Below are 21,994 nucleotides of genomic sequence, written 5' to 3'. Positions count from 1 at the left end.
GTAAATGATAACAGTTTTCATATTTGCCTGAAATATTCCTTACAATTATAAACTAGTATAACAAATTAGTGGTTGTTAAATGAGAGTATGCATTGTCTTAGTGAACGTTTGCTGTGATTGTCAGGGGATATGCAGAGTCTACTGATCATTTGTTGATTAAAATACTAATCAAGGTCTGCTAGAAGTGAATTTATACTTTCTGTTTTTTACCTTGCGCACACACAGGTAAAAAACAGAAAACTTTCGATTAAATAACATTCTTATATTTAACATATCACACAGATCCAGAAGTATTATGTTATGCATTCATTTTTTGAACTGTCTTTAGTTGACTCCAGATTTGGACTTGTACTGTGAGGTTCAGTACTCTCATACAGTACATGCATCTTGTGACAAAAGACAGCCAGATTCTCCTGTGTTTCCAAAATTACCTTCTGAGGGTGCAGAAGCCTGCACTTTGTCCCAAGCTGCCACCAGTTCTTCTGTTGTTACACATGGATTGGGCAGCTGTAATAAAGGAGAGTACATGAGCAATCAGAGTGCCCACTATGGAAAGAAATGCATCAACCTAGAGTGACAGCTAGTAAGTTTTATGAGGTTTCTCATGTGCGAGAGGAGTCTTCTGGTCATGTGCTAAAACTTAAGGGAGTAAGGCAAACTGGTGCACTAAAAAGGGGCCTTGACAGGAAACCTGAGGTGCTGGGACGATACTCTGAACTATTCTGTTAATGTGTCACCCTGCAGTTTTTTTTTTTTTGTTTTCACATTTTAAAATTATGAATGGGAATTTAATAAATTGAAAAGATTTTAGCATAGGCTGCAACATGAAATGTGGAAAAAATGTAGGGGTCTGAATACTTTCTGAATGCACTGTATCTGTGTATTCTTTGTTCGTTTCAATCAGAGCTACATGTATTTGTAGAAATGGTTCACTTTTGAAAGGGACAGTATACCCCCTCATGCCATCCCAGATGTGTGTGACTTACTTTCTTCTGCAGAACACAAATGAAGAATTTTAGAAGAATATTTCAGCTCTGTAGGTCCATACAATGCAAATCAACTGGGTCCAAAACTTTAAAGCTCCAAAAAGCACATAAAGGCTGCATAAAAGTAATCCATATGACTCCAGTGGAAAAATCTTTGTCTTCAGAAGCGATTTCATAAGTGTGGGTGAGAAACAGATCAATATTTAAGTCTGTTTTTACTATAAATCTCCACTTTTAAACAGCTTTCTAAGTGCTCTTCTCTCTAAAGAATCCTTCTTCTTTTGCTTTTGGCGATTCACATTATTCGTGCATATCGTCACCTACAGGGCAGGGAGGAGAATTTATAATAAAATCCATTCACACCTTAAGAAGTTCATCTTGAGGTTACTAGCTCCTTTTCATGTCCAGATCCACCCTTGGCTGCCATCGACCCATACCTTTGCCCCATTGCTGAGTCTAACCTTGTCTCGTGTTCTATAGCTGCTTCAGTTGGGCAAGAACTGCCCATCTAGACAGGAAAGGTCATCTAACTGACATGTTAAGTGACCAATCACAGTCAGTTTTATCACGACGGGTTTTTTAAGGCGAGGGTTATTAGAGATGTATCATTCCATAATAAAAGACGACATAGAGAAATAAATAATGATTGCACAGCAAACGCATGGGAGAATAGCAGAAAATGTACAGCACAGAAAACCTCATCACAGAGAATTTCACAGATATAACTAAGTAAACAAAGCAGAAAATAAGCTCTGCTCATGGATATGAGCTCTGAAATATCTTTTTCTGATTTGATGTCACTAACCTGGTAAACTTGGGCAAATTCTGTGATTATTTAGTCCTCAGAAGCGCTCATTCTATCATTGCGGAACCTTGTGAACACAACTCAGCTTCCAGGCGGACTTATAAAACGTCCTTTGTGCGTCTCCTCACGGAAGTTCCATCGAACCAGCCAATCAGATTTGCACTGATTGTTCGAGAAAGCGTATTCCAGTTGCTTGTGTGCTATAAACATCAGACGGTTAGTACACAGACTGTGGGAAGTCTAACCCAACTCCATTCATGAGGCTGTGTGTCAGACATTGCCTATTTCCCTGATATTGCATGGATTGTAATAGGGTTAGAAGTCATTATATTAATAAATAATTAAACAACAGGTTTGTCAAAAATGTAATTAATAAGTTCGAATCCAGGGCATGCTGAGTGGCTCCAGTCAGGCTTCCTAAGCAACCAACTGGCCCGGTTGCTAGGGTGGGTAGAGTCATGTTGGGTTATCCTCCTCGGGGTCAATATAATGTGGTTCTCGCTCTCGGTGGGGTGCGCTGGTGAATTGTGTGTGGATGCCGTGGAGAATAGCGTGAGCCTTCACACGCGCTAGGTCTCCGCGGTAACGCGCTCAACAAGCCACATGATAAGATGTGCGGATTGGCGGTCTCAGACGCGGAGTCAACTGAGATTCGTCCTCCAACACCCGGATTGAGGCGAGTCACTACACCACCACGAGAACTTAGAGCGTATTGGGATTTGGGCATTCCAAATTGGGGAGAAAAGGGGAGAAAATCTAACAAAAAAATAATTGTAATTAATATGTAAAATAACATCTGTGCATGCAATGTAACATCACATGCATGCACAAAAATTGGCATTGTAAGATTTTCCACCAAGCTGTTTTTTATCTGTCTAAGTTTTGAAATGCTTGGTATTTTTGTTGTCATTGCTTTCACAAGAACGTCTGTGGCAAGATATCATAGTCTTGCTAAGTGCTGTGCTGCAGTTTCTAGGCCTGGCCTCTTTAATGTTTGCTTTCACAATGTGAACAAATAACACAAGTACTGCAGTTTTGTGATCTGGGAACACTCTTTAATGAAAAATATTCCATTAATTATTCCTCTAAACAAATACATTTAATCTCTCATTTATCTCCAAATTCTCGCACATCTCTCCCCCAACCTATTTCCATGGGCACCTAAAACATTTTTTAAGCTACTCCCCAGTCTCTACTTCTGTTCCCTTTTTTAGCATCCTTTACTTGGGAGTATTTCTAAAAAAAATACATTTAAAAAAAGGGACACTAAATAGACATTATTAATAGACCTTATTTTTTTTAGCCATCCAAATGAAGGAAATTTTCTGAAAAACATGCCTTTGGCTTTCTTGCTAGGGGGGTTGTAAGCCACTACTCTGCTATTTTCCGTGAACCTGCTTTGGAAAAATATGTACAGTTTTTATATAAATAAAACTGAATTGAATTAAACTTTTACAAGTTTGAAAGATTCTTACAAAGGCTATCAGTCTGGATTGTTAGGATCTCTTTCAAATATCTCGAGGACCAGTAGGATCTTCTGAAACAGAAAATCTAAAAACATGTAAGGTATAATGTAGAGTTAGCCGGTCATCACTGGAAAATAAACCCAGACAAGGTGATCAAGATCTTGTATCACCCTAGAGGGGTGACACATTTGGCATACACTTCTGAAATGATCCAAACCAAATTACAGAGCATTCAAGTGCATTATCCTAATTATTATGCTTACCAAATAAATTAATAAATAAAGCTATGTAGAAAATCAGTTGGTAAAAATATCCAAAAATATTTGGCCGCTTCAATTGTATCAGAATGACGCAATTGACCAAGAGACTATATCTTCTCGTTTGAATATATAAGAGCACAAAACAGCAAATATTTCAGCATTGTACATTTGGGCTGCAACATGTAACCTATAATATGTATTTAAATGTATCAAATTACAATAGACACAATATACAGTATATGTACAATAATGCTGCATTATGTCTGCTGATCAGTGATAATGTTCACACACTAGTGAAATTCAGTGATGCCTGTGTGAAGATCGGTGTGAGACAACAGGAAACCAACATTCTCTTTTCACATCAGTCATTTCCTTTTATCTAAAGTGTCATCATCTTGCTTTAAAACAGTCTGTTCCTCTGCTTGCAGTAGAGAACATATCACAGGGGTGAGGCAATATTGTTAAAACCTGTATTAACTTGCATAGTGTGTAATTTGTATCGAGAGGCTCAATGAGAGAGAAACTGAAACGACCGATCAGATTTAAGATGGTAGTCCTTTATGACCAGCTGTGGCACTTGCTGCTGTTACTGTGTCTCATAGGGCTCCTGCAATGGGGTAAGACTGCACAATTTATCTGCCTCTCATTCTATTCAATATCACAAACATCAAGACTGAATTGATACATTTCTTTCAGGTTATTTACTATATGTGTGTAGTGTTGTCTTTGGTCTGTCACTGAAGGCACTGAATTGTACCTTAAATTTTAAGTGAAAATGAAAGTTCTGTCAACATTTGTTCACCCTCATGACGTTCTAAAGCTGTATGACTTTCTTTGTTCAATGGAATGCAAAAAATAGATGGTGACCATGGCCAGGGTTGGGAGGGTTACTTTTGAAATGTATTCCACTACAGATTACAGAATACATGCTGTAAAATGTAATTTGTACCGTATTCCGTTAGATTACTCAAGGTCAGTAATGTATTCTAAATACTTTGGATTACTTCTTCAGCACTGGCAGCTTTTTTCACTTGCTTTGACTATAAAAACTCTGCCAGTACAGTAAGACAAAATACACATGTTAAAAATACATTCTCTAAATATCTTATGCAGTGTTGTTTCTAAAACAAGATAAACCAAACTGATCTTGTTTTAAGGATTTTTAGATATTTTTTACAGGAAAACAATACAAAAATTATTATCAAGAATATGATTTTTGCCCTAATATCAAAGGTCTTACTAGAAAAAAAGAAATTATGATCTAATGTGAATTTTCTTGATAAAAAAAAAATATGATCATGCCTGGTAACATGTGCATGTAAAATGGCTAGAAATAGCATTTTAGCTTAGCATAAAGCTGACAATTTACACAAGGTTTATTTCTATTTCTTCTGCTCCAAACTTACTCCAAACTTACTTCTCTGTCTGCAAACAGTTATTCAGTAATCTAAATACTTTTTGAATGTAACTGTATTCTAATTACCAATGATTTAAATTGTAACTGTAGTGGACTACAGTTACTTATATTTTGTATTTTAAATACGTAATCCCATTACATGTATTCCGTTACTCCCCAACCCTGACCATGGCTGTCACGTTACTAATAGGACAAAATTATAGTAATGATACTAATAATATGCTATAATCCAAGTCTTATCCATGTGATAACTTTGTTTGAGGAACAGATTTATATTTCATTATTCACTGAAAATTTTGCCCCCTGCTGTTGCTCACAAATCTCATTTGCACTTCTACATATTGAGATTTGATATGAGATTTTTTATGTTTGATATGTGAGAACAGCACCATTTGGTATCACTGAAATCACAAATAGCTTTTGTATGGCTTCAGGAGACTTGGAATGTAAAGCATGAATCATTTGAACAAATTTTGTGATTTTTTTTTTTTTTTTTTTTTTTTTTAGCTTAATTTCTCCAAATCCCATTTACTTTTTTCCCTTGACAAAATTGCTAAATTACAAAATAAATACATTAAAAAATGACAGAATTTTCCATTTTTATTTTTTAATGTGAGTTTACAAGTTTCAGATTGAAACATGACCATAAAGATGCATTTTATGAGATCAGTCATTCTTTTTAATGCCACTCTCCTCACAGATGTGTGCTGCGGTCAGCGTCTGGTCCAGATCCAGGAGGGTCCTCTGTATAGAGTCAAAGGATATCCCATCTCCATTTCCTGTAATGTTAGTGGGTTCAAAGGTTCCCCTGTACAGGATTTTGAATTTTCGGTCAAGAAGGTTAAGAGACCAGACATAAGTATAGATATCATCAGTACAAGGTCCACAAACTTTGCCTATGCAGTTTTCTCTGAAAGGGTGAGCAAAGAAGAGATTAAGATTGAGAGGTTGTCTGGATCTTCAGTTCTATTGAAGATCAACAATTTGCAGGAGAAGGATGCTGGTGTGTTCAGTTGTCACACCCCAAGCACTGATGGCACATATAATGGAATCTATGGTGCGGACACAACACTTAACGGTAAGATATTCATCTTTTTTGGGGGGTGGGTGGGGGGGAGGGGGGTTATTGGAGAATAATAGGCAGATCTATGGCTATTAACTGATAGCCATGTCCGTTTGGCCGATATATAGCTCCCCCTTGTGTCAGTTTCATACTTTACGGATGGCCTTGTTAATAGTTAATAAACCATTTGTTTTCATTTTTCCATGCATTTTAGGTAAATACCATGAACAAGTGTTCATTTCATAAATTTAGTTTACATCTCATTTTCTAACATTAAATTGTTTTGAATTTGCAGTAGGGTTCAAAAGAGTCAACAGCGAAAATCTGGGATTCAAAATCTAATTTAAAACTGGAAACAAACTGAAAGTTTTAGGATTTAAAAAAATGTAAAACCAATGAAATATGACAAAATGAAAAATAAATATTTACGATTCTGTGTTATTTATAAATTACTAATCACATGTAAAACAATAAGTGACATAAACCAGGTTAACTTTAGATCATTAAAAACTTGTAGAATCATTAAAGGTGCAGTCAGTATTTTTTTCTACAGTATATTCAAAAAATAAGTGTGTAACTCCTAAAGAAATGAATAGTAATTTTGAAACATATGCATATAATCATGACCACACACATTAAAATGAAGACTCCAGTCATATCAGTACCCTTATAAAAGCTGTTTATTCTACATGGAGAGGGTCCGCACATGGGGGCTGCCATGTTAGAATCACATGACCAGCTGAATACTACTCACATAATCTCAGTAACCATCCTGTAATTTGACACTTTCACTCATTGATTAAAGTAATCATGGCTGACTGTGAATACTACATTTCTACAATGGCATCTGAAACGGAAAACTAATGCGTTTGATTGATGCTGCATCCAGACCTCTAGGTGTCACTGTAAGTCTAAGACAAAATGAACAAAAAATTACTGAGTGCACATTTAAAGCAAAAGGGGGACATATCAGCAGTGATGGGCAGTAGCTTCTCTACAAATAGCGAAGCTATTCGTTTAACTGCATTTCTGAGTAGCAAGGTGGTAGCTTCGCTAGTTTTTAAAACAAGAATCTTTTCAGTAGTGAAGCTATATTTTTGATTAGGTAGCGGCGTAGCATTGATAAAAGCTTCACCGCTACATCATGCGTGCACCTAGTGTTTATTATCGCCAGTTTTGAATCAAAACTCAAGATGTCTGATACAAATGAATCGCTCATTTGAGTCGGTTCTTTACAATGAATTGGTCACATGTGACAGGAAAGGGGTCTGAATCAGAAAGCTCGCGCTGCTGAATCATTTGTGCGCGCTCTCACTTGTCAACAAGCTTATGTAATATTTTATAACAAGGAAAATAAAGATCATGCTGGTTGTAGTGGATCTACAATCATTCAACAGAAACCAAACCTGCAAATACATCCTATCATTTGCCAGTAATGAAGAAAGTCTTTATTAAGTTCAATACATGTGCAGCTTGCGAACGACTTCTGTAGGTAAATAAATTTTCCAACCAAAAGAGTATCAAAACACTTATTAGCCTACACTAAAACACATAAAAAAGTACCATGACATTACCATGTTTTAATACAATGGTATATGAATATGGTAATCATATATCAAATAACCATGGTAGTTACATAGTATTCTTTGAAGTACTTTGAAGCACCATGCAACTACAGAATGGTACATAAATAGTTAAAAGTACCATGGATTTACAGTCTGATTCCATCAGAAACCACACTGTTATTGCATTTAATTTTAAGAAATCAGAGCATTTTCACTAATGGTCCAGACATTGGACTCCACTGCATATGTATCAGTATTATATTGGGCATCGACTACCGTGCTCTTTAGATATGTTATCATAGGTAACTGAAAAAAACAAAAACAATATTGGTCGACCACTAATTGATACTAACGATTTTAATGACGTAAGGAATAAAATACTGTTTTGTCCACAGTGATCGAAGACACCCTGGTGGCATCATACTCTGGCTCTTCCTCTAAGAGCATGTCTGAGGGCAACTCTCTTCAACTTGAGTGCCAGGTTTCCAGTCAGACTTTTCAACACACCCATCTGTCGGTCACCTGGTTTCTCCATGGTGCAGAGGATGTGAGCCCCCGACCAATCATTACTCTGGACAGGGATCTGACTGTAAAGCCAGGAGCTGGATTTGAGGATCGCTACAAATTAGGACTTATTAGCATGGATAAGGTGGAGGACACAACCTACAGACTGAAGATGCCACAGGTGCAGCAGTCAGACCGCGGGAAGTTCTACTGTCAGGGCACTGAGTGGATCCAAGACCCTGACCGTTCCTGGACACAGATTGCGCACAAAACCACCACAACCTGTAATGTAGAGATTGGTGAGATTTATTTTTTGTAATGTAATTCAATGGCTCAAATGATTCCATCTTTTTTTACTTCAAGGCTGAGATTTAAATTGTACATCAAGTTGCAACCCAACAAAAATGTTTAGCACACAAAGTAGCTTAGCCAGAAAGTTTTGGGTGGGTCGGCCAAAAGAAATTAACTCATATAGCCTACTTTTCAGACAATATATTTTTATTTCACATATGTACTATATGGAGCATTAGAAGGCTTTGAGGCTGAGAATAGATATTGATTATTATAAGTAAATAAGGGGGAATTGCCCTAGATGTTTTTCTTTTTTTTTGTGAAAATGTAAGCATCATTGGGGTAGTGGAGGGACAGGAGAAATGAAAGTATGGTAATTAAACTCAAATGTTGGGTTACGGGGCAGTTTGGACTAAATGCGACCAATTCCCCTAGGATTCGCAGGTGAAATGCTGCCACTAATGTAGAGTGCATTAGGTGGGGATGTTAGTTTAAGCATCAGCAAGCCCAAAATGCAACTGTATTCTGGGAATAAGCCCCTTGTATGTGTCCATGTTGGTATCTGCCTGATTTTCCTATCTTCTACGGGTTTATTCCACAGTGCTATAGAGCTTGAGTGGACACAGCCTTTGACGTCAACAACAGATATGGGAAGCATTTAAGCCTATTTATTTTGCTATCCCTACTATGCACTATTTAATGATTAGTTGCATTTTGCTTTTTGCATTTGGCATGTTTTTCCCTGCTGTCCACCACCCTGTCTGAACAGACCTGTGACCAATTTTTTGGGTTGTGACCTACCAGTTGAAAACCACTGGTGTAAGAGTATAATGACTGCATACAGCTTTAGTCATATTACAGGAAATTGTGTAAGGGAAACTGTCTCACCACATGCTGCTTTCTGTGTCTCAGATGTAGCCCCTGATGTAGGTTCCTTCATTGCTTATATGGAGGCTTCAAAGGAGCCATTGCAGGAGGGAGATGCACTGGAGATCCGCTGCAGTGTGAAGGCACAGAACCTTCCTGGTCAATTTTTTTCAGTGACTTGGCTGAAAAACCAGAAGAACGTGGCCCAGATTGGATCTTCTGGGGTGCTCACTGTGTTTGATGATTACAAAGAGAGAGAGAATAAAGCAGAGATGAGAGCAGTGAAAACCAGTCCTATGGAGTACCTGTTGACAATCCGCTCAGCTAGGGCTGAGGACCAGGGCGAATACCAGTGTGAAGTATGGCAGGAAGACAAGAGTGAGGATGGCACCTTCACAAAAACAAAAAAGCAGCTGTCCAGTCCTGAGACTGTACACGTCACCACCAAAGGTAAATACAATCTAACACTACAATATTTCTCCTCTTTCTGCTAGGGGGTATATTTGAATAAAGATTTAATTTTCTGAAGAAAATGTGATTGGTGCTTGCCCTTGCAAAACTCGCTTGCCATGATGCTAGAGTGTGTTGCCAAGGCATTTCTCTGTGGTTGCTTAAGTGTTTTGAGTGTTTTTTTGTTTTGTTTTTTTTTATACAAAATACAAGTTAAGCTCAATCAACAGCATTTTTGGCATAATGGTGATTGCCTCAAAAATGTATTTCGACTTGTCCCTGCTTTTCTTTAAAAAAGCACAAAGCTAGGTTACAGTCAATGGAAGTGAATGGAGCCAATCCGTAAATGTTAAAATACTCACTGTTTCAAAAGTATAGCCACAAGACATAAACAATATATATGTAAACATGATTTTAGTGTGATAAAATCGCTTACTAACTTTTTCAGTACAAAGTTATATCCAATTTTACAACTTAGTTGCCATGTCGATGTAAAGCAGTATACTCTCTCTCTCTCTCTCTCTCTCTCTCTCTCTCTCCCCCCGGTTTTTTAGAATTCTACTGCAAAAATGGTGATTTAAACAACTTTACGGCTCAAATAATACATGAGTTTTAATTTTATACAGTTATAAGCTTCACATTTCTGCCTTTAAACCCTCCAAAATTGACCCCATTGACTTCCATTGTAAGTGCCTCACTGTAACCTCGATTTTTGCTTTTTTTAAAGAAAAGGAGGGACAAGATGAAATTTTTTTTTGTGGTAATCAACAAATGCTGTCAGTTGAGCTTAACTTGTATTGAACCTGGAATATTCCTTTTAAGGTGCACTCTTTGCAGGAGCACATTTGTTCATGTTGTCTTTACTTACAGTGACACCTAGTGGTGTGGATGCAGCATCATTCAAACGCAGTAGTTTATAGTTACAGATGCCAGTGTAGAAAATCACTGTTCACATTTGGCAATGATTAATTTTATCCATGAGTGAAAGTGTCCAATGACAGGCAGTTACTGAGATTAAGCGAGTAGTATTCAGCTTGTCATGTGATTCTAACATGGCAGCCACCATGAGGAGACCCTCTCTATGTAGAATAAAACAGCTTTTATAAGGTTACTGATCTGACTAAACTCTTCATCTCATGTGAGTCATTGTGATTTTATAAATATGTTTCAAAATTGCAATTAATTTATTTAGGAGTAAAACTTTTTTAATGAGGAAAAAATTACTGAGTGCACCTTTAAGTCGGGTTGCTTAGGAAAGTAATAGTGCACAACTCCACAACAAACTGCACGATTTAAAATGCCTTACCCTGAATATGAGCAATTGTATTAGTGATGTTTGCCTTATACAGTTATGGTTATGTACATGAGGATATCACATATGATTGCAAAGATAAATAATTATTGCACACAAACATGACAAGTATATTTCTGCCTAGAAATACCATACATAGCAATATACAATATACATATACAGTACATGCAATTTATTGTTTTGCTTTTTGTCTTTGCACAACCAAGTCACAGATTTCGCAGAAATAAAACAGAAAACATTTGTATCAGAAATATAGAAAGACACTGACATTGGTTGTTTTTCTGCCTATCTCTGGTCAGTGAGTGACCTAGCCGTGGTCATGGTGATGGAGAACAATACAGTGACTGAGGGAGAAGCACTAAAGGTCATCTGCTCAGTGTCCGGATTCAAAGGTCCTTTATCAGTTTCATGGCAACATAAGAAAGACTCCATCAGTGACATTATCAGTCTGACTCAAGAGGGAGTGATGAAAGATATTGGGTCAAGATATCAAGGCAGACATGTTCAAATACTCCATTCTCCAGCCGGACGCTTCACCCTGGAGATCGGCGCTGCTACAGTGTCTGACAGCGGCGAGTACAAATGCACTGTGTCTGAATGGACCACACAGAGCAATGGAGAGATGAAGAAAGGCAACACCCAATCACAGCAAAAAGACATTTCTGTTTATTCTGTTGGTAAGCCTATTATATAATCATGTGTTACTCTTTTATTCTGTTCAAGAAGACAGATGGACAGAGAAAAAGTTAAAATACGGGGAAATAAAATTCTTAGTCTCGCATTTCCAGACCTTTGACTCGAGTCTGCACTGTAAAAAACTTTCTGTAAGCTAACCTGAAAAAACTGTTTAATGTGGTAACATCTAAGTTCAATGGTTTTATAACTAAATCAACCTGACAATGTACGTTACACCAGCTAAAGTAATATTTATCGGTTAGATCAAGTAAAAATAGATCCTTGAGGAAAAAATGGCAGATTACATTTCTATTTATTTTTTTATTTGTGGTCCACATTGTGGCTTATTCTGGACAATAACCACCTACTAAGACATGTAAAGTGACCAGTCACAGTTTATTTTGTTTTGCTCATCCATAAGTAATATGTACAGGCCATTTCACAGACATACAGTACTCTAAATGTGACAGACATAAAGTAGAATGTACTGTAAAGTTCTGCTCTGAATATCTTTCAAAGATTTTATGATTATTTAATCCTCACAAGTGCTCATTTGTATATACTGCATTTTACTGATATTAGTATATAATTTATTACTGTTTTCTTTTCAGAATCTCTAATGAGGGTGGTTTTGAGAAGTCGTGCAACAAGTGTGGCTATAGATTCACCGCTAGAACTAATATGCTCAGTAAAAGGACCTAAAGTGCCTTTGACTGTACACTGGATGTTTCTGCCCATTAATTCATCTACACAGAGAAATATTGTATCTCTACACTATACTGGAGAAATCACCTGGGGAGCAGATCAGAGTAGCTACCAACTGTCCATTCAGGAGCAACATCCAGATAAAAGTTTCACTCTCAGGGTGTCGAGAGTCAGCAGGAAACAAGGTGGACAGTACCAGTGTCAAGCTGATGCCTATCAGAAGGATGTACAAAAAGCCAGGAAGATCTCCAACCCTTTAGCAGTGAATGTACGGAAACCTGGTAAATACAGCTAGTTCAATTTATTCCAAATGAAAATATTTGTCAAATTTTAAGACAGCTTTGCATACATCCTTTGTGGAGTGGGCAATTCCAGAATGCATTGTGAAAAGCTCAAGGAATTAATAAATCAAAGATTGCAGACGAGGAGAGAGAAATGTTGATTATTAATACATGTATATTTCATTTAGTACTGAAAATTATTGATAAAATAATTCATTGTAGTTAAAATTAGATTATTTTACTCAATATTTGTGTGTGTTCTGTAATTTTGTGCTTATTAGAGTATCACATCGTTAGCTTAGCAACATGTTAAGGTCAGTATTGCAATCTATCGAGTCTATTTTTTTTCCTCTCCTTTTCTCCCCAATTTGAAATGCCCGATTCCCAATGCACTTTAAGTCCTCGTGGTGGCATAGTGACTCACCTCAATCCAGGTGGCGGAGGACGAATCTCAGTTGCCTCCACGTCTGAGACTGTCAATCCACGCATCTTATCGCGTGGCTTGTTGAGCGTGTTACCGTGGAGACATAGTGCGTGTGGAGGCTTCAAGCTATTCTCCACGGCATCCACGCACAAATCACCACGTGCCCAACTGAGAGCGAGAACCACATTATAGCAACCACGAGGAGGTTACCCCATGTGACTCTACCCTCCCTAGCGACCGGGCCAACTTGGTTGCTTAAGAGACCTGGCTGGAGTCACTCAGCATGCCCTGGATTTGAACTCACGACTCCAGGGGTGGTAGTCAGCGTCTTTATTCGCTGAGCTACCCAGGCCCCCAGGATGCTGTCTATTTAAGCAGTGAGGCAGCTCACTCAGCTGATCTCATAGTAAAATCAGAAACAGTAGGTTGAATTTTCTTTAGCTAAAATCGGCCTGTGCTTACCGAAAGTTAAAACAGTTCCCCCAGTGGCCAAAGCGGTAAGTGTTTTTGGGCATATGGGCATGTTTGTGCTCCATTTTCTTGGTGAAATGTCCACGGAGATGCACCAAAAGCGAGTTGTTTTCAACTGTACAGGATGTAATACAGTGAAGAGGAATGCATATTTTATAAACTAAACCCCAACATCAGTGGAGTAAAAATGTAATGTTAGGGGGAAAAATGCAACCTCCAAATCGCACTCTTCACTGATTATGCGAAAACAATTACTTTCTGGTTTCAAAGTAGGATCTGAACCCAGGTCTCCCATGCCGCTGTTGAAGCGCATTTCCAGTCACACCACAGGGAAAGATAAACATACTGGAGCTGATGCAAAAACGTTTGATAGGAGATGCCACTTGTCGGTGAGTTGGCATAATGTGGCCGATCCTAGGGTACCGGAGCTCGTGCCGACTTCCCGTGTGGTCATGTTGGATCAGTTCTATAATCTACTCTCATTTACTCACACTTATGTCATTCCAAACTCAAATGACTATTTTTTTCCATGTAAAACTAAGATGTAAGTCAGAATGTTAGCCTCAGTCACCATTCACTTTTATTGCATCTTTTTTTTTTTTTTTTTACAATGAATTGAATGGTGATTGAAGCTGTCTAACATTCTGCTTAACATATTTTGTGTTCTAACAAAGAAAGTCATGGGGCATGATGACAGAAATTTAATTTTGGGGTAAACCTTCCAAATATCCAAATATTGAATCTCTCTCTCTCTCTCACTCTCTCTCTCTTTCTTTCTCTCTCTTTAATGTTTATCAACAGACAGAAAGCTGAATCTGTCCTACCTCAAGTCTTCGATTGAAACCACTGTCAACAGTGATGCCAAGATTGAATGCTTAGTCAGCCGTGCAACCACGAATACCTCTCGTTTCACAGTAACATGGCTGCTTGAGTCCCTGATGCTCTTAACTATGGACCTGCATGCTGTTGTCAAATTTGGCCCTGCAGCTGGCCTAGAGATGGACCAGAGAATCCGCATGGAATTGAGACAGAAACACAACTTCGAGTTGACTATTCAACAGGTCATGAAATCTGACAGTGGACAGTACCGTTGTGAGGTGGAAGAGTGGCTTCAGGATCCTCTTGGTGACTGGTATTCTCTAGATAAAAAGGATGTTTCTACAGAGCTTGTTGTCAATGACAAAGGTAAAAAAAATACAATAAAATCATAAATCAACAGAGCATCGCATTAACTTAGCTGAAATTATCTTTTCACTGAACCACAAAATTAATAAAATGTTGAGTGTATTCAATCAAGGATAAGCAACCAATTTAAATCCCCAAAATAGCTACCTCTAGATTCTACAGAGCCCATCAGTAGGCTTCTGAAAATTAATCTCTTTTTTTTTCATTGGTAAAATTGATTTGTAGAGATACTCTATGTGTAAACCTTTCAAAGTATAATCCTAACATAAGATTTGAGATTAAGCGTATTTTTGCTTAACAACCTGTGATTCTGTAGAAACCATAAGTCACTGTTTCAATCAATCACTTAAAAAAAAAAAAAAAAAAAACATTTTTAAATTCCAGTGAATAACTACACTACCCATTATCCAGAAGAGAACCAAGGCTGCTGAAAAAGTGGGCATTACCTACTGAGTTTTAAGAATCTAAGAGACATAGAATTAACTTAGTTCAGAAAGGGTAAACTACATACATATTTTTTCTGCATTCAAAAGATGACCTACATGTGCTGAAGGTGCATTTTGAATTAAGATCACAATTGTTTCCGTTGATAGTAGAGCATAATCTTTCTAACACACAAATACAGTTTTGAGCGTCATAAGTACATCAGGTATTATGGGGAATTTTCAATTTGTTACGATACAGGGACCTGAAAAAACTCTTCTTTACTCACTGATGTTTTCCTCATCTTATATCTTTCAGCCAGTGATTTCAAAATGAATAAAGCAAACACTCAGCTGTGGGTTAAGGAGGGAGAATCACTAATGTTGAATTGCTCAGTGGATAGTGTTGGGACAGATTCCACAATTCGCTACTCTCTTACCTGGTACTTGAACCAGTCCTCTAATGTGCAACTTCTGACCTATCGTTATGATGGCCGTCTGATTTACAACAGCTTTGACCCAAAGCTTGAGGGACGACTCCACTTCTCCAGCCCAGCAATCGGTGTCTTTCAACTGACCATCCATAGAACCATCCAGGAAGACAGTGGGCAGTATTACTGTAAAGTTGATCAGCACCAGCTGGATTGCAAAGGCCAGTGGTCACCTAAGGCAAGCGACAAGTCAGGTTCTACCAATGTTAGTGTTCACCTCATGGGTAGGTCCTCTATATTTTGAAGACTCAGTACTTCATAAATTAAGTGCTTTGATTTTTTGGTGTAGTAACTTGTAGAAGGTGATGTGTGTAACTTGCAGAAACAACTAGAAGTAAGCCATTCGTAAGTTGATTCTCTTGAAAAGAGTGAACACTGTGGCTCTATTAAAATATTGTTGTTTGTAGGAGCATCCTGACCAGCCTGAGATTGCATCATTGACTCAACCAATGTGTGAGTTTGTGGCAGAACTATCTGAGCAATGAAAAACAGGGTGAATGTTCAGGAAATCATTAACCAGTCATAATTTTTGCCATTCCATTTGGTAACGATAGTAGGGAAGAAATTACACACATCACCTTTAAGTTAAGTTAGAATTCTGATATTATCAGAAAATATTTGAGAAGGTAATTTATGTTGTCTATGTTGTTTTCTTAATTAAATTAGAGAATAAATTGAGCGTGCAAAAGGAGTTCCGAAGCCGCAACATTACCAATCTGCAAGCTGGATTTACCATGGACTGTGTGATTGACTCTCGATCAAGTGACAAATCAGTGTTTGAGGTGACTTGGTCCAAGGGTCAGAGAGGTGAACGACCTGTCATCATCTTCAATGCCAGCCGTGATGGAACCTTACACAGTGCAATTAGCGATAAAGATCTGATGTTCAGACGACCACGTGCCACACACTATAAACTGACTGTACCAAACATCAACCCCAGCGATACTGGGCTTTATCTCTGTCAGGTTGTTGAATGGATTCAGACAACTACAAATAACTGGAGGAGGATAGGTGAAGACAAGTCTGGAGAGCTATCTGTCCATGTAGAAACTGAGGATAGGCAAAAAGAGGACACTTTTACCATAGACAGGACTGATAAGCACCTTGACATCAAAGAAGGAGAGCAATTTGAACTTGAATGCTCCCTGGACATAGTAAAAGATGACCCTACCCTTCACTACAGTCTCAGTTGGGTATTTGATAGCCCGAAATCTACCAGCCAGATATCTTTATTGACATACTCGTATGATGGCCGTCTACAGTACCACCTAGAGAACCAGCAACTTAAAGACAGGCTACGCTTCTCTAGACCCACTACCGGAACATTTCATCTGGTTGTACTAAACTCAGATACAGCTGACAGTGGAAGCTACCAGTGCAAGGTTGACCAGTACATGCTCGGTTGTGAGAGCAAATGGAAACAGACGGTATCTGCACAATCAGGCTCAACCACTGTCAACGTTAGCAGTATTGGTAATATATGCATTTACATCTTATCCACTTTCATTTTGTAGACTCTCATAAATGACCCACCCAGGCTGATCACATAGTACATTGTTCTTGTGTATGGATATCAATATATAATATTATATATCTTATATAATAAGAGTAACTGTCAAAGTATTTTATCTCAGTGTTCCAAAGCCTAGTGAGCTGCCTCACTGCTGTACAAAAGCAGCCGCCTTCTATGGTACTGAAATGGTACCTCAGAAGAGACTTATTTTGTGCTTTTCCACCATCGGGCCGAACGGTTCTCGATGCGGAACCGTCACTTCTGTTATCTGTTATGGTTTTGTGTTCTAAAACAATTAACGGAATAAAACAAATTTCATGGGAAATAATCTAATATCACTTTGATATGTGTTAACAATCCATCAGCATTGAGTGGACTACAGTATGTATTCTCCACTCTAAAAGTTTCTGTTTTGCACAAATCAGCACAAAACAGATTAATACCTGCCTTTCAGTTCAGATTAGTCCTCTAACATAATTTTACATCATCGTACAAAATCTCATAAATGATCCATTTGAATTTGGCCCCCAAAAAAAGGTATCTTAGGATCAAGCATAATTATGCTGCCTACTTTTTGGAACTGCCTTGATGTTGAGAGTGTGCCTATGATGCATTAAAATGCTGCCTATGGAGACAGTTCACTAGGCTTTGGAACAGAGCGAGTGTCCAACAAAAATTGTTTTACATTTGATATTGTGCTTAATTCAAACAGAGAGTAAACTGCATGTGCAGAAGGAGAACCGAAAGCTAAACATTACCAATCACCAGGCTGAATTTACCATTGACTGTGTAATTGACTCTTGGTCCAGTGATAAGTCTGCTTTTGGGGTCAACTGGTTCAGGGTGCAGAACACAGAACCAGAAGTACCATTCTTCACTGCTAGACGTGATGGTACCTTACACAGTGCAATTAGTGACAAAGATCTGGTGTTCAAACGACCACATCTTACATACTATAAACTGACTGTGCCAAACATCAGCCCTGGTGATATGGGGCAATACTACTGTCAGGTAGAGGAGTGGCTGCTAACACCTGCTAACACCTGGAAGAAAGTGGCATCAGACAAATCTGGAATCCTCTTTGTCCATGTTCATGTTGAAGGTAACATAATCTTGAAAGTTAATTTTTTTTTTTTTTTTTTTTTTGTGCTTTAGAGGTGCTATAAGCAATTTTAGTAGTTTTGCTAACTTCCAACACTGATTACCCACATGGTAGATCAGCTCGGCCATGATACATAGACTTTAACATGGTAAGCCTTATCCAAATCAGGCACTGGCACACATTACTATCCTAGGTCATTAATTTAAATAAATTCACACATAGCTTGACTATATAACTAGTTAAATAAGCACTGGGCTTTCCTGGTCCAAGTACACATTATGAGTCAGGTCACCAGCCGTTTAAGCCATTTGGCCAAGCTGGGCCAGGCACACATAGAGATTTAGTTCATTAGCAATAAATCCTTCGACCAAGCTGGCCAAGGCACACTTAGCTAGCGTACACTCTTCGGAGCAGCAGCAGTACACAAGTTTTGGTGGTAGATCTGCTTGGTTGGGGGTTGTGTTTAGTGTTATGCATTTGTGCATCTTCTCTGCTTTGTTGGGGGATTGTATGTATGTCTTATTGTGCAGCTGCATATCCTACATGCTTGTTGCAGCATGTCCTGTGTTTTGTCTAATTGTGCAGCAGCATGTGGTACAGAGTGAGTGTCAACAACAATTTTTTACATTTGATATTGTGCTTAATTTATACAGAGGGTAAACTGCATGTGCTGAAGGAGAACCAAAAGCTTAACATTACCAGTTACCTGGCTGGATTTACCATTGACTGTGTGACTATGGTTGCATTCTCACTCAGTTCGGTTATTAACGAGAGTGACAGTCGCGTTCTATACTGATACCCTTAAATTCGTAAGACTAACAACCATATTTTCGGTAAACTCTATACAACTAGTTGTCTGTCAAGTCATATAATGGAAGTGCCACGCTGCACTGTACATACGTGTCTCGTGTGTTGTTTCATGTGGGGTTCCAGTAACTCATAGAGATACAGATAAGATGGTTCATATGATGTGTATGACAAAATATGTACCAAATATCATACAAAGATTTTAGATCCAGTCGCTGTCTGTTTTCCGCCAGATCTGTGCCTGTCAGATTTTTGGTCTGGACTAGAGGTCTGCATGAGCCTTAAAATGAAACCCGAGACTGTGTGGCCCGACCCTACCCGGCCTGAACGATACCATCAGATTTTAAGCCCGAACCCGACATCACTAACAATCTAATTTTTTCTCCTAGCAAGTACTGTTGAAATAGGCTGTATTTTATGAAAGCATATTGGCAACATTCGTAACAGTACTGAAACAGTAAACATTCACAGTTTTAATAAGGCATGGCAGCCCCTTAGTACACTAGAACAGAAGGGGGAAAAACACTGCCTTACCGTTTATTTGCTGAAAAATCACTTGGTGCAGAACAATCTTGAATAAAATGAAACAATGCAACAGTCCTCTCTATGCATCCTGAACTTGTTCAGATTGTTGAATCTTTGTGACAACTGAGCTGAAAACAATCTAGATGCAGCGCAATGAATGAAACAGAGCGCAGGGGTCTCAACATGCGTTTTTGAAAATTTGAAGTTCTTTTTAACTTGACATGGTGTTTAAAATGTGCCGGTCCAGCACGAGACACTGAAGAAAAAGCGAGATGCGGTGCAAATGTCAAAGACATTCGTTCAGCATGTGTTTAAACAATGGGAAAACAGAACAGATGCACGCAAAAAGACGTTCGGTGTGAACGGAACCCTAACTCGTCTGTTCGCGTGTCTGTGAGTGAGAGCGCGTGCGCGAAACAAGTTTGGTAAGCCTGTGTATTTTTTCATTCATACAAACCCGAACTCGAAGTCCTACTTGAAAAACTGACCCGAACCCGGCCCGAAACCCGTTGGGTTCTCGGGTCCCATTGGGCCCGGGTCGAGCTGCAGACCTCTAGTCTGGACGCGACGCGTAGACTGCACTCCACACACATTTTTCTTTTCAAAGCATCTGAAGCCACTATCCCTTAATCGTTCATTAAGATTTGATTAATTAACTTGCATCTCAATTTTATATACAGTATCAATACATATACAATACATAAAAACAAGTAATCTATTTCTTTTCCAAAAACAGGAATCTGACAATTGATTTGTTTTCTCAGGTGAAGCTGAAAAACAGACAGACCCTTTAGGAATAACGCTGGGAATCACCATTCCCCTGATTTGCTTTTTTGTATTTGTCATAATAATGCTGTTGAGAAGGGAGCACAAGAGGAGTTCTGATCTGAAAAAGAAAAAAGAGTGTCTTTGGGCTGAAAACAACCCCCTTTCCCCAGTACCTGGAGTGACTGCAGGTGAAGATCATTCATAGCTTGTCTACCACACCAGTTATTAATCATGCAGTGGTCTTTGATGTATAAACATTATTATTACTTAACATTAAAGGGTGTTCACCCAAAAATGAAAAACAAAAAATGAAGAAAAAAAAATGTCTGCTCACCCAAAACCAACTGGATCGCTTCAGAAGACACTGATTAAACCACTCGAGTCTGATGGATTACTTTTATGCTGCCTTTATATTCTTTTTGGATTTCTGGTCACCATTCTGGTCTCTTGCATTGTATGGGCCTACAGAGCTGAGATATTCTTCTAAATATTATAATTATGATATTCTTCATTTGTGTTCTGCTGAAGAAAGAAAGTCATACACATCTGGGATGGCATGAGTGTGAGTAAATGATGAGAGAATTTTCATTTTTGGGTGAACTATCTCTTTAACAATTTGAACTTAGCTAAAAACTTTGTTTACCAGTATGACTCAGGATAATGCTGACCAGCCTTCATTTACATTCCGAGAAATGAATTCATTATAAGAGGAAAATTAAGTATAATATAGATATATGTTGGATAAACCAGTGGTTCTCAACCAGGTTTGCTTCAGGGCCCAGATTTTACATCGGACATCAAGTGGTGACACATAGGCTAACCAAAACCAGAATTGTGTATGGTACAAAGATTTTTTTTAAAATCAAACAATAAAATGTATACATTTTTATTTTCTATAACTGGCAACTGCTCTCAGCAGCCAGTGATTCATTTCACAAAACATTGTGGTCAGCACAAACCAAATGTATCCTTTTCTCAACTTATTTAATGTTTTCTGCATATTTTATTTTACATATTTTATCTTACATAGTTTTTGCTCATGGTTTTTGAGGATGAGGTCATATCACACAATCTGTCCAGATTGGTATATGCTGAATTTGTTCCAAAATATCAAAAAGTTTGATAGGACACAGCCTTTGACATAAACAACAAAAGATAGGTTTATGGAAAACTCTTTTAAAAGTTCAGAAGCATATTTATTTTGCTATCCTAACTGTGCATGGTTATACTGAATGGTTAGTTGCATTTAATTATTTTCATTTGGCTTCGCTTTTTCCCTGCTGTCTATCAGAACAGACTTATGACCCATTTTTGGGTCACAGCCATCTGGTTGAGAAACACTTAAATGATGGTTTTCTAGGTGACCATTTCATAGAATAATAACGTTCACATTGGAATTGTGCAATGTGTGTGGTGACAAATTGGTTAAGTGTTAAAGATGCAATGATGCTAAATATTTTTTTAATAAAATGAATGAACAACAGATGTGTCTTTTGAGTTAGTTCAAGTGCTACAGCAACTGTGGTTACTGACTCATATTCTGCATATTGTGGGTTAACACCATAAACGCTACTTAGACATTTCCATGGTCGACAGGAAGTCAAGATCATCTGTGTAGATCTGTTTAACAATCACTGAA

General features: G+C 38.1%; 1 protein-coding gene across 1 annotated transcript; it reads left to right on the top strand.

Annotated features, from left to right (window-relative positions):
- The first annotated feature begins 3,918 nt into the window (after positions 1-3,918).
- Positions 3,919-21,838, top strand: LOC127447227 (immunoglobulin superfamily member 3). Its single transcript, XM_051708924.1, has 11 exons — positions 3,919-4,134; positions 5,635-6,012; positions 7,958-8,365; positions 9,270-9,674; positions 11,286-11,663; positions 12,273-12,647; positions 14,344-14,727; positions 15,469-15,864; positions 16,307-17,113; positions 17,866-18,255; positions 20,352-21,838. The coding sequence occupies exons 1-11, from the start codon at positions 4,029-4,031 to the stop codon at positions 20,558-20,560; spliced, it is 4,236 nt and encodes a 1,411-aa protein (XP_051564884.1). The 5' UTR covers positions 3,919-4,028; the 3' UTR covers positions 20,561-21,838.
- Positions 21,839-21,994: the final 156 nt, after the last annotated feature.

Source organism: Myxocyprinus asiaticus, chromosome 10, assembly GCF_019703515.2.
Source record: "Myxocyprinus asiaticus isolate MX2 ecotype Aquarium Trade chromosome 10, UBuf_Myxa_2, whole genome shotgun sequence".
Classification (NCBI taxonomy): domain Eukaryota; kingdom Metazoa; phylum Chordata; class Actinopteri; order Cypriniformes; family Catostomidae; genus Myxocyprinus; species Myxocyprinus asiaticus.
This window is presented reverse-complemented; position numbering and strand designations above follow the sequence as displayed.